The 14,835-nt window shown below is 44.9% G+C and overlaps 1 protein-coding gene across 2 annotated transcripts in view; it reads right to left on the reverse strand.

Moving 5' to 3' along the window:
• The window catches only part of EPAS1 (endothelial PAS domain protein 1), a 308,169-nt gene that overhangs the window by 47,331 nt on the left and 246,003 nt on the right, over positions 1–14,835 (reverse strand). For both annotated transcript variants that reach the window (XM_033939696.1, XM_033939697.1), the window contains exon 7: positions 9,314–9,420. In XM_033939696.1, coding sequence (XP_033795587.1) covers positions 9,314–9,420 — 107 coding nt within the window. The remainder of the gene's footprint in view (positions 1–9,313; positions 9,421–14,835) is intronic.

Here is a 14,835-nt window from a genome sequence, read left to right on the forward strand (position 1 = left end):
AGCTGCCTCGATGGGGAACACAACCCAGAGTCCAACTCGAGGACAAGCGTGTGTCTAGAAGGTTTCGCGGTCGGAGACCTGCCCCAAAGGGGCGGAGAAGACCGTGGCTTTTTAGGAGGGGTAAACCTTGACAAAGTAGCAGGGGAAAACGGCCCCCTGGCCTGGATCCCCGAAAAGTTACAGGTGACTTGGGGGATGAAGAATCGCTCGAGAGAACCCGGCAAGTCTTACGGGCAGGGCCTCGAGAAACAAGGGGACGCTCAGGCTGGTCAGACCGAGACTGGGTCGAGACCGAGGTCAGAGGAGTCGAAGTCGGGAACAGTTGGCTTACCACCAAGGAAAGCTTGTGTGGTAAGAATAGCCTTAAGCATGTCCTCGAACATAAGCACCAAGACCAAGGATGGTTGGGTCTTAGGTGCAGCAGTGCGCTCCTTCAGGAGTGACCTCGAGAAAGAGTATTCCCTACGTGAGGAGGCACGCTTAGAGTGATGTCTCGAAGATGCTGACAAGGCGGCACTGACATGAGACTCGGAGGTAGGCTTCTTTGCCGGCACACCTGAGAAGGAAAGAGGAGACTTACCCGAGGCCGGAGTAACAGGAGGGGTCAAGGCCGGAGCCTTCGAGGCCCCCAAGAACTTTGAGGCCGAAGCGCCCAACGAGGGCGCCGAGGCCGAGCTCGAGGCCTGTCCCGCAGGATCCATGGGGCCAAAGAGTTGGAGAATCTTGGCCACCCTCCTACAAAGAGCCCGCGGTTGCAAAGTCGCACAACGGGGGCACAACTCAGCGCGGTGCACTGCACCCAGGCACTCCACACACCAACGATGAGGGTCGGTGATGGAGAAAACCCGGTTGCACTTAGTACAGTTTTTAGACCCGGAACGAGGCCGGGACATAAGAAAAAAGTTGGCTGCGGCCCCTCGAGGCCAGGCGGCCAGAGTAAGACCGGTAACCCAGTCAAAAAGATACGAACTGAAAAACAAACAAAAAGAAAGAAAAACACAGACGCGAGCACAGCGACTCAAAATAAACTAACCAAACAAGACGCGGTGCAAGAGGGACAACGATATCGTGCGAAGCAAGGGAGCAGTGCTTCTGGCTCCGCGGAAAACAAAGAACTGAGGAGACGCATGCCCTAGACCGGGCAGGGGGGGCACGCGCGCATACGCGGGCCAATCGCAAGCTTGAAGGTCTTCAAGCAAGTCTGCTTGTGAAAACGTCCGCTAGGGGGCTCCGTCGGTGACATCACCCACATGTAGAGAATATGCTGCCTGCTTGTCCTGGGATAATGTTGTTTAAACAATAAATAGTTGTTTGTTTGTTTTTAGCTTATGCCAGGGGTGTCAAAGTCCCTCCTGGAGGGCCTCAATCCAGTTGGGTTTTCACGATTTCCCCAATGAATATGCATGAGATCTATTAGCATACAATGAAAGCAGTGCATGCAAACAGATCTCATGCATATTCATTGGGGAAATCCTGAAAACCCGACTGGATTGTAGCCCTCGAGGAGGGACTTTGACACCCCTGGCTTATGCCTTTCCAGTGGCAGCTCAAGGCCAGTTACAGATAAATTACTACAGCCTTCTAGATTATCTCATGGCTTCAGGAACCTTTCTTAACCGCAACCTGAGATCACTGTAAGCGTATTTTAATGAGCCGAGGGGCTTGCAAGAATTTTCACATAGATTCCAAGGGCATAGAATGTCAAGAAAGGTTTACACTTCACTTATTTTATTGAAAGGTATAATTCTACCATGAATCTTTTGTGCCCAAGATGAACCGACAAAACAAAAGATTTGGCCTCTTTCACGCAGAACTGGCATAAAGATTATGTACACTAGCCCTTGCCAAATTAAGTACTTACCTAGCGTTTGATGGCAGCCAATTAAGTCCTCAGTGTATCCCAACTTAACACTTGCGGCCAAAAGCAAAAAGCGGTACTTTAGTTCATTTCGGTACAGTTGTGTTACCTCATCCTGAAACAGCACTGCAGTATTGTAAAACCCAGACCAAGTATGTGCTTTGCACAATCCCCACTGAATATTAATCAGCCGGGCTTTGTTCGTATACTGCTCTGAGGCAAGGGCCTATCCTCTGAAACTCTCTTTTCGTCTGCACACAGCTCCTGCAACTGACAGAGTGGATTACCATTTCTAGTGAGAAAAAAAAAAATAAATCCTGTTTTATACCTATTTGAGGATTACATGTTCTTAGCTCCTTTGTTCAAATCTTTTCCTTGGTTCATAAATAAGAGGCTTTGTACTTTGGGGAGGAACATATTCGAATATGATTTGGATACAGTAGGCTTGAGGTAGGGTTTGCATTCCCCCCCCTCCCCCCGCATTTCCCCTTTTTAATATGCCTTCCACAGACCTTGAGTGTCTTTGTTCCTTTGTGAGCTGAAGGCTGCAGGGAAAGGAGTCCCTCTGAGAGTGAACCTTTCAATGGTCCTCTTCTCTGAGCCAGTGGTCACTGCTGTTATGGTGGATGCTCTCGCTGGACCTGACACAGAAGTCTGCTACCCGAACGATATATTCAAACCCCACCGGCCCGACCAAGGAGGAGAATAGTGTCTGTGTCACAATGTATGTTACTGAACCAATGTGTTGTGAATACAAATTCTTTTCACTAGAGTGTTCCGGAATCTCCCCCACCCCTCTCGTCTCAGGGTAGACCAAGAGAGGATGTGTTTAAGATGCCAGCTATAGGAACAATATAATCTTTTTATGGAGGGATGGGGTTTTATTTCAATTAATGTTTACTTCATTCGTATCAAAATCCAAATGTTTTCTATGAACGCTGCCCGTCCCACAGTCTAATCCTAATAATGGTCAGTTTCTCGGGCATCAACATGGGTTGGAAGTCTGTCCAGATCCTGCAGCTACAGAATTTCAGTAAATGTTGTCCTTTCCTTCAAGGTCTGTATAATGCAGTATATTTATTTATTTTTTTTAAAATAAAACTCAATAAAATTTGGACTGACGAAGACATTAGCAACCGGTAGCATATGCTGCCCGGCTGCATTCTGAAGGTCCATACAAAAAAAACACCCCCCCCCCCCCCCGAATAACACATATTAAAAAAAACTTTATATATTTGTAGTTCCATTGAAAGTGTGTCTGGGCTCCAGCTTTATGATAAACTAGGATGCTCTGTTGTGAGCCGATGAGGAAGCATAGCGCTAAACTTTGGTGGCTTTTTCCACCATGGAGTGCCACTTCTGAAGGCTCAGTAGGCAATTATTTGCCTAGAGCACTACTATTCGCTAAACAAAAGACTGAACAACACCTGAAAACTTGGCTATTTTAAAAAATGTAAATTTCCGCTACCCTCTCCACCAATTCTCAATGTACTTCCCTTTTAATTTTGTAAACCGTGTCGAGCTCTATACTTATAGAGAAGATGCGGTATATAAGTTTAAGAACATAAGAACATAAGAACATAAGAAGTTGCCTCCGCTGAGGCAGACCATAGGTCCATCCTGCTCAGCGGTCCGCTCCCGCGGCGGCCCATCAGGCCCATTGCCTGAGCAATAGTCTATACCCCCCAATCCCTTTTTCTTCTAGGAATCTATCCAAACCTTCTTTGAAACCATTTAATGTTTTCTTGTCTACAACAGCCTCTGGAAGCGCGTTCCATGTATCCACCACCCTCTGAGTGAAAAAGAACTTCCTAGCGTTTGTTCTAAACCTGTCCCCTTTCAATTTCTCCAAGTGCCCCCTTGTACTTGTGGTGCCCCTTAATTTAAAAAATCTGTCCCTGTCTACTTTTTCTATGTTTAGTTTAGTTTATGAGAATATGATTGGTTTGGATTTTTGACTAACATTAATGATTTGGGTGCCAGCATTTATACAAGGTTTCGGCTGGTGTAAATTCTAGCGCTCAACTTTAGGTGCGGGAATCGGCTCTAATAATAACTTTATTTGTAGACTGCAATACCTCGCAGTTCAGTGTGGTTAACAACAAGAGGGAAACTGTACAAACACAGTGATAATACAAGCTAACAAATTCAGTACCACCAATGAAATAAAATTAGCGATTCATTGTACAAATATAACATATAAGTTTTCAATAATTTCCTAAAATCCTGATAGGAAAGGGAAGACATAATCAGGCCACTTAAATTCTTATTCCATTTACCTGTTTGGAAGGCCAAAGTCCTTTCAAGAAATCTTTTGCATGTACAACTTCTTAAAGGTGGAAAAGAAAACAATGAGATACCACGGGTTCTGCGGTTAATTTCAGATAATATGAAATGTTTGACGAGATAACTTGGAGCAAGGCCAAATATTGTTTTATAACATAGACAAGCAAATTTGAAAATTATTCTCGCTTCTACTGGAAGCCAGTGTAACTTTTTATAGTAAGGTGTAACAACTTGTGGGAGCAGGAGGATATTAACGTCCATGAAGGGAGTACGGCTTAAACAAATGGTACATGAGCCCACTAGGGCCAGGCCATCCTAGATCTGGTACTTACGAACGGGGAAAGCGTCTCGGAGGTCTCGGTGGGAGAAAAGCTAGCCTCCAGTGACCATAACATGGTATGGTTCAACCTTAGGAAGAGCTTCCCTAGATCACAAACAAAAACGAGGGTACTCAATTTCCGAGGCAAGGACTTCGCACGCATGGGAGATTTCGTCCAACAGACGCTACAAGATCAGGAGGAAACGGATAATGTGGAAGCTATGTGGTCAACCCTGAAACGGACCCTACAGGAGGCAACTATCCGTTACATAAAATCGGTTAATAAACAACAAAGAAACAAGAAACCTCAATGGTTCTCGGAAGAAATCTCATACCTCGTCAAGGAGAAAAAAAGAGCATTTCTGTCATACAAACGCACCGGGGAAGGAGAAGCTAACATTGAATACAGAACCAGGTCTGCAGCGGTCAAAACAGCAGTTAGGGAGGCTAAACTCCGAGTGGAAGAAAATCTAGCAAAGAACATTAAGAAAGGGGACAAATCCTTCTTCAGGTATATTAGTGATAGGAAAAAGAACACCAGCGGAATAGTACGCCTTAGAACACCGGATGGGAATTATGTAGAAGCAGACTCCGACAAAGCCAAACTACTGAATGAATACTTCTGCTCGGTCTTTACCTGCGAGGCACCTGGACATGGCCCTCAGCTGGAAGCAAACCCAAACGCGGAAGACCCATTTCAGAATTTTGAGTTCACACCAGCTGACGTTTATAGCGAACTGGCAAGACTCAAGGTGAGCAAAGCCATGGGACCAGACAAATTGCACCCAAGAGTGCTCAGAGAACTGTGTGGTGTCCTGGCGGAACCACTAGCCATGCTCTTCAATCTCTCCCTACGTACGGGGAGATTCCCCCTAGACTGGAAAACAGCTAACGTCGTTCCTCTGCACAAAAAGGGTTGCAGAGCAGAGGCTGCAAATTACAGACCGGTAAGTCTCACATCGATAGTGTGTAAACTCATGGAAACACTACTTAAACGTAGGTTAGACATGATCTTGGAGGAGGGGAATCTAAGGGATCCCAATCAACATGGATTCACTAGGGGTAGGTCATGCCAATCCAATCTCATCGGTTTCTTTGATTGGGTAACAAGGAAGTTAGACTCCGGGGAGTCTCTAGACATAGTGTACTTGGATTTTAGTAAAGCTTTTGACAGTGTCCCACACCGCAGGCTTCTAAACAAGATGAAATCAATGGGGTTAGGTGAGACACTAACTACATGGGTCAATGATTGGTTGAGTGGTAGACTTCAGAGGGTGGTGGTCAACGGCACCTTCTCCGAAACATCGGAGACCAGCGGAGTGCCGCAGGGCTCGGTCCTGGGTCCACAGCTTTTTAACATATTCATAAGGGACTTGACACGAGGGCTTCAGGGTAAAGTAACATTATTCGCCGATGACGCCAAAATATGCAATACAGTAAGGGAAAGTAATTTGCAGGATTGTATGACGCAGGACCTGCTTGCGTTGGAAGCTCGACATGGCAGCTGGGCTTCAATGCAAAGAAATGTAAGGTCAAGCACCTCGGTAGCAGAAATCCGTGCAAAACTTACACCTTAAATGGAGAAACATTAGCTAGGACGACAGTAGAACGAGACTTGGGAGTGATCATCAGTGCAGACATGAAGGCTGCAAAACAGGTAGAGAAAGCATCATCCAAGGCAAGACAAATGATGGGATGTATCAATAGAAGTTTCGTTAGCAGGAAACATGAGGTCATAATGCCACTGTACAGAACCATGGTGAGACCTCATCTGGAGTACTGTGGGCAGTTCTGGAGGCCACATTATCGCAAAGATGTGCTTAGAGTCGAGTCGGTTCAACGGATGGCCACTAGGAATATCTCGGGGCTCAAGGGCCTCTCGTACGAAGAGAGACTGAACAAATTGCAGCTCTACACTCTGGAGGAACGCAGGGAGAGAAGGGACATGATTGAGACGTTTAAATACATCACAGGTCGTGTCGAGGTGGAAGATGACATCTTCCTACTCAAGGGACCCTCGGCCACGAGAGGGCATCCGCTCAAACTCAGAGGAGGGAAATTTAAGGGTGACACCAGGAAGTATTTCTTCACGGAAAGAGTGGTGGGTCACTGGAACAATCTTCCAGAGCAGGTGGCCAAGGCCACCAGCGTGCCTGACTTTAAGAATAAATGGGACATCTACGTGGGATCCCTACAGAGGCCTAGTAAGGCACTCAGACTTGAGGGGTGGGTCAGTAGAGTGGGCAGACTTGGTGGGCTGTAGCCCTTTTCTGCCGTCATCTTTCTATGTTTCTATGATCTGATTTTTTTCAAACTGAAAATTAAACGCGCAGCTGTATTTTGAATAATTTTCATCCTTTTAATAGTCTTCTTATAGGAGGTCAAATACACAAAATTGCAGTAGTCCAAAATGCTTAGAATCAGAGATTGTACCAATAATCTGAAAGATGAAAAATCGAAATAAGTTTTTATGGAATGAAGTTTCCACAAAACAAAAAAATTCATCAAAGGATGCTATCGTGTTAGTGTATGCCAATAGGAATTACTGGGCATTAACGCGGTTAGCGCCTGTTGAAGAATTCCACCATTAGCGTTATTTTATAAAGAGTACTCAGTTTAGGGATGATTTTTTTCTGTCACATAAATTTATACCCATAGGACCCCTGAAGAAGACTTTGTGGTCGAATCACAGACTGTGTTGGATCCGTCTCCATTCCTATAGCTATGGATGATTTTCACTGTTCCAAAGTTGTGGATTTTCTTCTCGATATAATAAAGTCTGCACCAGTAACATCAGACACCACAGTATTTTCTGTGTTGGACTGATTTTTCAGCACCATTTACAAAATTTCCCCATACTGTGTAACAAACAGACACACCTGCCTCAAAAAGAGTACATTTGCTCACCTGCTTTTCCTGGGTAATTCTATAAAGGTGAGGAGCATGACGGGTTGAATTGCTACAGCACTGCAAGCAGCACTGTAAACAAATATCCCTGACACAGCAGCAATAGAGCTGTGAAATAGTGTCAGTGTCGGGGTTTAGCCAAGACTGTGTGGAGTTTCCAAGCGAGATTCTACAATTGATTTGGGTTAAGAACATAAAAATAGCCTTACTGGGTCAGACCAATGGTCCATCAAGCCCAGTAGCCCGTTCTCACGGTGGCCAATCCAGATCCCTAGAACCTGGCCAAAGCCCAAAGAGTAGCAACATTCCATCATCTGAAAGAATAGCAACATTCCGGAACCCCAATGAGAGTAACATTCCAGAGCTGAGATTCCATAGTGCTTCAGAGCCAACCTCATCTGTGATGTTACAATGGCTTGATTGTCCTATACATGGCACACATAAGAACAGCCATACTGAGTCAGACCAATGGCCATTAAGCCCAGTAGCCCGTTCTCACAGTCGCCAATCCAGATCCCTAGAACCTGGCCAAAACCCAAGGATTATCAACATTCCAGCATCTCAAAGAATAGCAAGATTCCGGAACACCAATGAAAGCAACATTCCAGAGCTGAGATTGTGATGTCATAATGCCTCATTCCACAGTGCTTCAGAGCCAACCTCATCAGTGATGTTACAATGGCTTAATTGTCCTATACTTGGCACATATAAGAGCATAAGAACAGCCGTACTGGGTCAGACCAATGGTCCATCTAGCTCAGTAGCCTGCCCTCATGGTGACTAATCCAGGTCCCTAGTACCTGGCCAAAACACAAGGAGTAGCAACATTCTCCCAAGTCTTAATTACAGACTATGGACTTTTTCTCCAGGAACTTGTCCAAACCTTTCTTAAAACCAGCTACGCTATCCGCTCTTACCACAACTTCTGGCAATGCGTTCCAGAGCTTAACTATTCGCTGAGAGAAAATAATTTCCTCTTATTGGTTTTAAAAGTATTTCCCTGTAACTTCATCGAGTGTCTCCTTGTCTTTGTAATTTTTGATGGAGCGAAAAATCCATCAACTTGTACCCGTTCTACTTCACTCTGGACAATTTAGAGCTAAATGGAACTTTTAATCACATAAACCTTCATATGAAGTGGCATGTTTTTTGGGAGTTTTGAATATTCATTAGAGGATATACAAAAGAGCAGAGGATGTTTTTTATGCCTACAATTAAAGATTGGGGAGCAGAAATTATTCTAAAATACTAAATATGGCTACCCTTATTTCTGAGGCTTTTCCTACCACCTGTTCGTGAGAGAAAGTGTGATATATCCATTCATTAGCACTATGAATGGATATTGTTATAAAATTCTGATGGCTGGTTTAGTATCACAGTGGATTTTATTCATCAGATTTTTGTAATTCTATAAGGCACATTCGATATACAGCAGACCCTCAATATTCACAGGTGCAGAGCCAGCCCGCGATTAGGGAAAAATCACAAATAAGTTTTGGGGCTGGCTCTGACCCACCCCACCTCCCTCCCCAACCTTACCTGGTGGTCTAGCGGTGATGTGGGGCAGGAGCGATCTTCTACAACTGGAACTCATGGCAGCCATTTTGATAATGGCTCTGCACGGGGCAGAAGCGTAGAAAGATCGCTCCTGCCCCGCATCACCGCTAGACCACCAGGTAAGGACGGGGACACAGGAGGGAGGTAAGGTCTGGGGGCAAAAGCATCTGGGGCAAAAAAATCACGAATAACCAAATTCGCGAGTGGGGAAACCTCGAATCAGGAGGGGGAGCTGTATTTGAATTTGATGTAGAGAGACAGTAACTGTTTGTAAGTTTAGCAGTCCAATAGTTATACTCCTCTGAGCATTTCAATAAAAATTAATAATAAATAATAAATGCAAATGGATAAAAATTTGTAGCTTGAGGAATCCATTTGTGACTTACAGTTCTGGTGACTCTTGGTCATACTTTCGGAATCTAGTGCATGATAGAACTCGTATGCAGAACGACCAAGCAGCTCTTCTGGGTGATAGCCAATCAGTTCAGTAATTCTTAGCATGCAAGAAAAAAGGGTTTAAAATCACTTATTTGTATATCTAATATTCCACTCTATTGCAAAAGCAAGAATACAGAACTCAAAGAAAAACACATGAAAAGGCTGATCACTTCAGCAGCACAGATATCTGCAGCAGTGGCGTAGTGAGGGGGTGGGCAGGTGCGGACCACCCTGAGCGCCGTCCATGATGAGGTGGGTGAGGGGATGCCAGAGCCTCTCTTCTTCTCTGTCCCCTCCGCCTACCCCTTTAAAAGTTTGCTGGCACGAGCTGCATCTTCCGCTTGCTGCTCAAACTGGCCTCGGCCCCCTTCCGACGTCACTTCCTGGTCACGGGACCAGGACGTGACTTGAGAAGGGTGCCGAGACCAGTGCGAACAGCTGGTGGAGTGTGCTGCTTGCGCCAGTGAACATTTCAAGAGGTACGCGGGGTGTGTGTGTGTGTAAGGCATCGGGGGGGGGGGTGCACAGCAGGGAAGACTGGGGAGGGGTTCATGGTGTGGCAGGGAAGAGTGGGGTGGGGGGCATATGGCGTGGCGATGCCAGACACCAACCTCCCTTGCTATACCACTGTCCTGCAGAACTCTAATACACAGAGAAACATGATGGCAGATAAAGGCCAAATGGCCCATCCAGTCTGTGAATCCGCAGCATCCACTATCTCCTCCTCCTCTCCCTATTGGCTAAGGCTCTTTACACCTGCATTGTGATGTCATAGTTGGTTATAGAAACATAATGGCAAATAAAGGCCAAATAGCTCAACTACTCTGCCCATCCGCATTAACCATTATCTCTTTCTCTCTCTGAGAGATCCCACATGCCTATCCCAGGCCCTCTTGAATTCAAACACAGTCTCTGTCTCCACCACCTCTTCCGGGAGACTGTTCCACGCATCCACCAACCTTTCTGTAAAAAAGTATTTCCTTAGATTACTCCTGAGCCTGTCACCTCTTAACTTCATCCTATGCCCTCTCATTCCAGAGCTTCCTTTCAAATGAAAGCGACTCGACTCACGCGCATTTACGCCACGGAGGTATTTAAACATCTGTATCATATCTCCTCTCTCCTGCCTTTCCTCCAAAGCATACAGATTGAGAAGACTTGCTCAGGCAAACAAAAATACAGAGATATACGATTCTGTAAAACGCAAAAAATGTCTAAGCGGGTGCAAGGAGAGAGCTGTGCAGTGTAGTACAAGTGTAACGTCTATGCACAGCTTTGTGTACAAACAGTTCATAGAGTTTCCTGCCTCCCCATCCTCCCTCCCTCCCCCCCATTCCCCAGCCTTGGCAGGAACAGATAAAAGACAGTTTGGCAAGTGCCCTTTCAGTCAATGCTGAAAGAAAGGAGTAGAATGACAACAGCTGAACTAAGATATGGATTACTTTCTTAAAACGTTTGTGGAAGGTCAGTGGCGTAGCGAGGGTGAGAGGCGCCCCTCCCCGCCCTCTTTTCCATGCCCTACCTCCACACGCTTCTTCCCCACCTCCTCTTAACAGCGTCCGACGCTTCCCTTCCCCCGTACCTCTGCAACGTTCCCGGCACGAGCAGCAGCCCCCAAGCTACTGTCGCACCAGCTCTTCCGCTGTCACTTGCTAGGCGTGGGGCCAAGAAGTGACATCAGAGGAAGAGCCGACACTGGCGCGAAAGCGGGTTGGGGGTTGCTGCTCGTGGGGGAAGGGAAGCAGCATGCATGTGCGGCAGGGGGGGGGAAAGGAGCGAGGGGTGGAGACAAGAACAAGTGCCTGCATCCTCACCAAGATGGCACCTGGGGCGGACCGTGGAAGGTGCAGGTAGGCATTTACCCCTTAATTCTAGGGAGCTGTGCAACCAAATCACTAGCCTGCAAAGTTCAACGCACACCTTACAGAATAAGGTCTGTTATGTGTGTAGCTTAATAGCTTAATTAGATGCTAATTAGCTCTAACAACCGATTGGCTTATAATTGGTGTTACGCAGGACCAGGAAGTGTTTATGTTTATTAAAATTCTTTAAATACCGCTTAGCTAAAAGTATAAGATCAAACAAAATACTGAAAACTCAATTATTTTCCAATGCCTTCTTATGCTAAGGTATATTTCAGTTGATAATCGCCTTTTAGAATTGTTTTGACAGCAATGTATGGTTTAAAGCTTGCTTGTATTTCTGAATTGATTGAATTTGCGCTCTATCCATGTTTATAACAGGGACGATTAATGATGTTGTTTAGACATGTCTATGTTATATGTGAATCACAGGGAAACAAGATTTTATGCATGTGATTTGGAAACCACATAGTTGCATGCGGTATATAATTTTTTTAAATAAATAAATAAAGCGGTCTACAAAATATAGAACCAAACGCCATTAAAAACAAGTTGAGCACAAAGTCCAATCACTCAAGTCATTTAAAAACAAAAAGAAAACAAAGAAACACAAAAGCATTCATTGACATATACATACTTTTCAAACGAGTGCCTCAAAGAACTTCACAGTCCTTCCCACTTAAAGAAAAAGCTAATTGAATATAATATGCTTTCAAATGTCTTTTAAAATTTACTAACGATTCTTCTTTTCTTAAATCTAAAGGCAAACTATTCCATAAAAAAATGCACTATCTCTAGCAGACGCAAGGTGAGCCTTAAAAATATGAAGCATAATTAATCGGTTGTCATTTAGACCCTCTTATACTAAGCCGCGGTGGAGGTTTCTACAGCGGCCTGGAGCACTAAATGCTCCGATGCTCATAGGAATTCTATGAGTGTCGGAGCAGCGTCGGAGCATTCAGCGGTCCGGGCTGCGGTAGAAACCTAACGCAGCTTAGTAAAGGGAAGGGGGGGGGGGTAAAGATCTCAATAATCAATTAGGGCAGTGGTAAATCCGGACGTCTTGTAACCCTAAGTAAGTAGGACACATCGGGGTTTTACTTCCATTGAAAGAGACTTGGGAGTTCTGATCAATGAAGCCATGGCGAAAAGGGCGAACAGAATGTTAGGAATGATAAAGAAGGGGATCACGAACAGATCGGAGAAGGTTATCATGCCGTTGTTCCGGGCCATGGTGCACCCTCACCTGGAGTACTGTGTCCAGCACTGGTTGCCGTACATGAAGAAGGACACGGTACTACTCGAAAGGGTCCAGAGAAGAGCGACTAAAATGGTTAAGGGGCTGGAGGAATTGCCATATAGTGAAAGATTAGAGAAACTGGGCCTTTTCTCTCTCGAACAGAGGAGATTTGAGAGGGGACATGATAGAAACATTCAAGATAATGAAGGAAATAGACAAAATAGATAAGAGACAGGTTGTTCACCCTCTCCAAGGTGGAGAGAACAAGAGGGCACTCTCTAAGGTTGAAGGGGGATAGATTCCGTATGAACGTAAGGAAGTTCTTCTTCACCCAGAGTGGTAGAAAACTGGAACGCTCTTCTGGAGTCTGTCGTAGGGGGAAACACCCTCCAGGAATTCAAGACAAAGTTGGACAAGTTCCTGCTCAACTGGAAAGTACATAGGTGAGGCTGGGCTCATTTAGAGCACTGGTCTTTGACCTGGGGACCGCCACGTGAGCGAACTGCTGGGCACGATGGACCACTGGTCCGACCCAGCAGCAGCAATTCTTATGTTCTTATGTTAGTAAACCCCGGATGTCTCATTCCGTCCTCCTTTTTCTGGAGCCATATGGTAACCCTATAACTACTTTTTCTTTTTTTTTTTGCCAAGTGGTTGGTCAAACACTAAAGGAAACAGAAAATATAATAAGAGGAAAGAAACAACAGTAAATACAACTGCAATGCTCACTCTATCATCCGCCTGGGCCTTGCTCAGTGACCTCCTGCTGCGCTTTCACTTTCAGCTCCGGTTAAAAGCAAGTATTATATTCCCCTCCCCCACCAAGTACTTTCACTACAGTGCCACTGGTGTATGAAAGTACACAATGACAGTTTACTCATCCGGAGGAGAAAAAAATATTTTAAAAGGAAAGCTATGAAGACATACACAGAGCTATGCGCAAAAACTGGGCTTCAGAGTTGGCCTGTGCATGGAAGGAAGAATCTGAGAGTTGTTGTAGAACAGTGGTCTCAAACACGCGGCCCACTAGGTACTATTTTGAGGCCCTCGGTATGTCTATCATAATCACAAAAGTAAAATAAAACGGGTTTTTGATCATATGTCTCTTTAGCTATAAACGACAATACACTTCTCCCTCCGTATTCGCTGTGATAGGGGATTAACAGACCCGCGAATAAAGAAAAACCGCAAATAACTTTTTCATATGTTATTCGCTGTTTTCTATTAAAAACCATCGTGAATAACATGGTGGGAGGCCTGGCCTGTTCCTGAAAGAGAGGCAAAACACGGTGAAGAAAGAGCTGGGAAACAGTGATTTTCTCTGTAAACGCTTGGAATCAGCGATTTCTCTATGTAAGCTGATGTAATTTGGGGGGGAGGAGCCAGCGAGCTAAAAAAAACGCGAATAATCAAAACCGCAATTGCTGAAACCGCGAATAAGGAGGGAGAAGTGTATTATTATTAAGACTTAGCCAAAAGGAAAGATTTATAAACTATAAAGAGTTTTACCTCATGCAAAATTGTCATTTCTTTAATAAGACATTAACTATTTTTTCTGAGGCCCTCCAAGTACCTACAAATCCAAAATGTGGCCCTGCAAAGGGTTTGAGTTTGAGACCACTGGCTTAACTGTAACCATGACATCCTGTTTATCTTTGGGAAGCAGAGCTGAGATTGTGATGTCATAATGCCTCATTTCTCCAATAAGAGCCAACCTCATCAGTGATATCACAATGGCTTGATTATCCTGTTCTCCCCTCTGCCCTCCAATCCATCCAGCAGATTAACCGTTCCCCTTAACTCAGTGGTCTCAAACTCGTGGCCCACCAGGTGCTATTTTGAGGCCCTCGGTATGTTTATCATAATCACAAAAGTGAAATAAAACAGTTTCTTGATCATATGTCTCTTTAGCTATAAATGACAATATTATTATTAAGACTTAGCCAAAAGGAAAGATTTATAAACTATAAAGAGTTTTACCTCATGCGAAATTGTCATTTCTTTAATAAGACATTAACTATTTTTTTTCTGAGGCCCTCCAAGTACCTACAAATCCAAAATGTTGCCCTGCAAAGGATTTGAGTTTGAGACCACTGTTGTAGAGGATTGCAAACTTTTGGATATTGCATTTTCTCAACCCTTTCCTTCCCTTGTACCTTTCATTTTTCCTGCACAAGCAGCATTACGAACTTGCTGCCCGCGTTGCCTGTCGCCGCTCTCTCCAATGTCACTTCCAGGCTCCGCACCTAGGAAGTGACGTCAAACGGATAGTCGACACGGCGCGGGCAGTGAGTTCATGCTGTTGCTCTCGCCTGGAAAATTAAAAAGGTACAGAAGAAAGGAAGGGGGCACTCGCGTGGCGGGAGGG

The sequence above is a fragment of the Geotrypetes seraphini genome, chromosome 3 (genome assembly GCF_902459505.1).
Source record: "Geotrypetes seraphini chromosome 3, aGeoSer1.1, whole genome shotgun sequence".
NCBI lineage: Eukaryota > Metazoa > Chordata > Amphibia > Gymnophiona > Dermophiidae > Geotrypetes > Geotrypetes seraphini.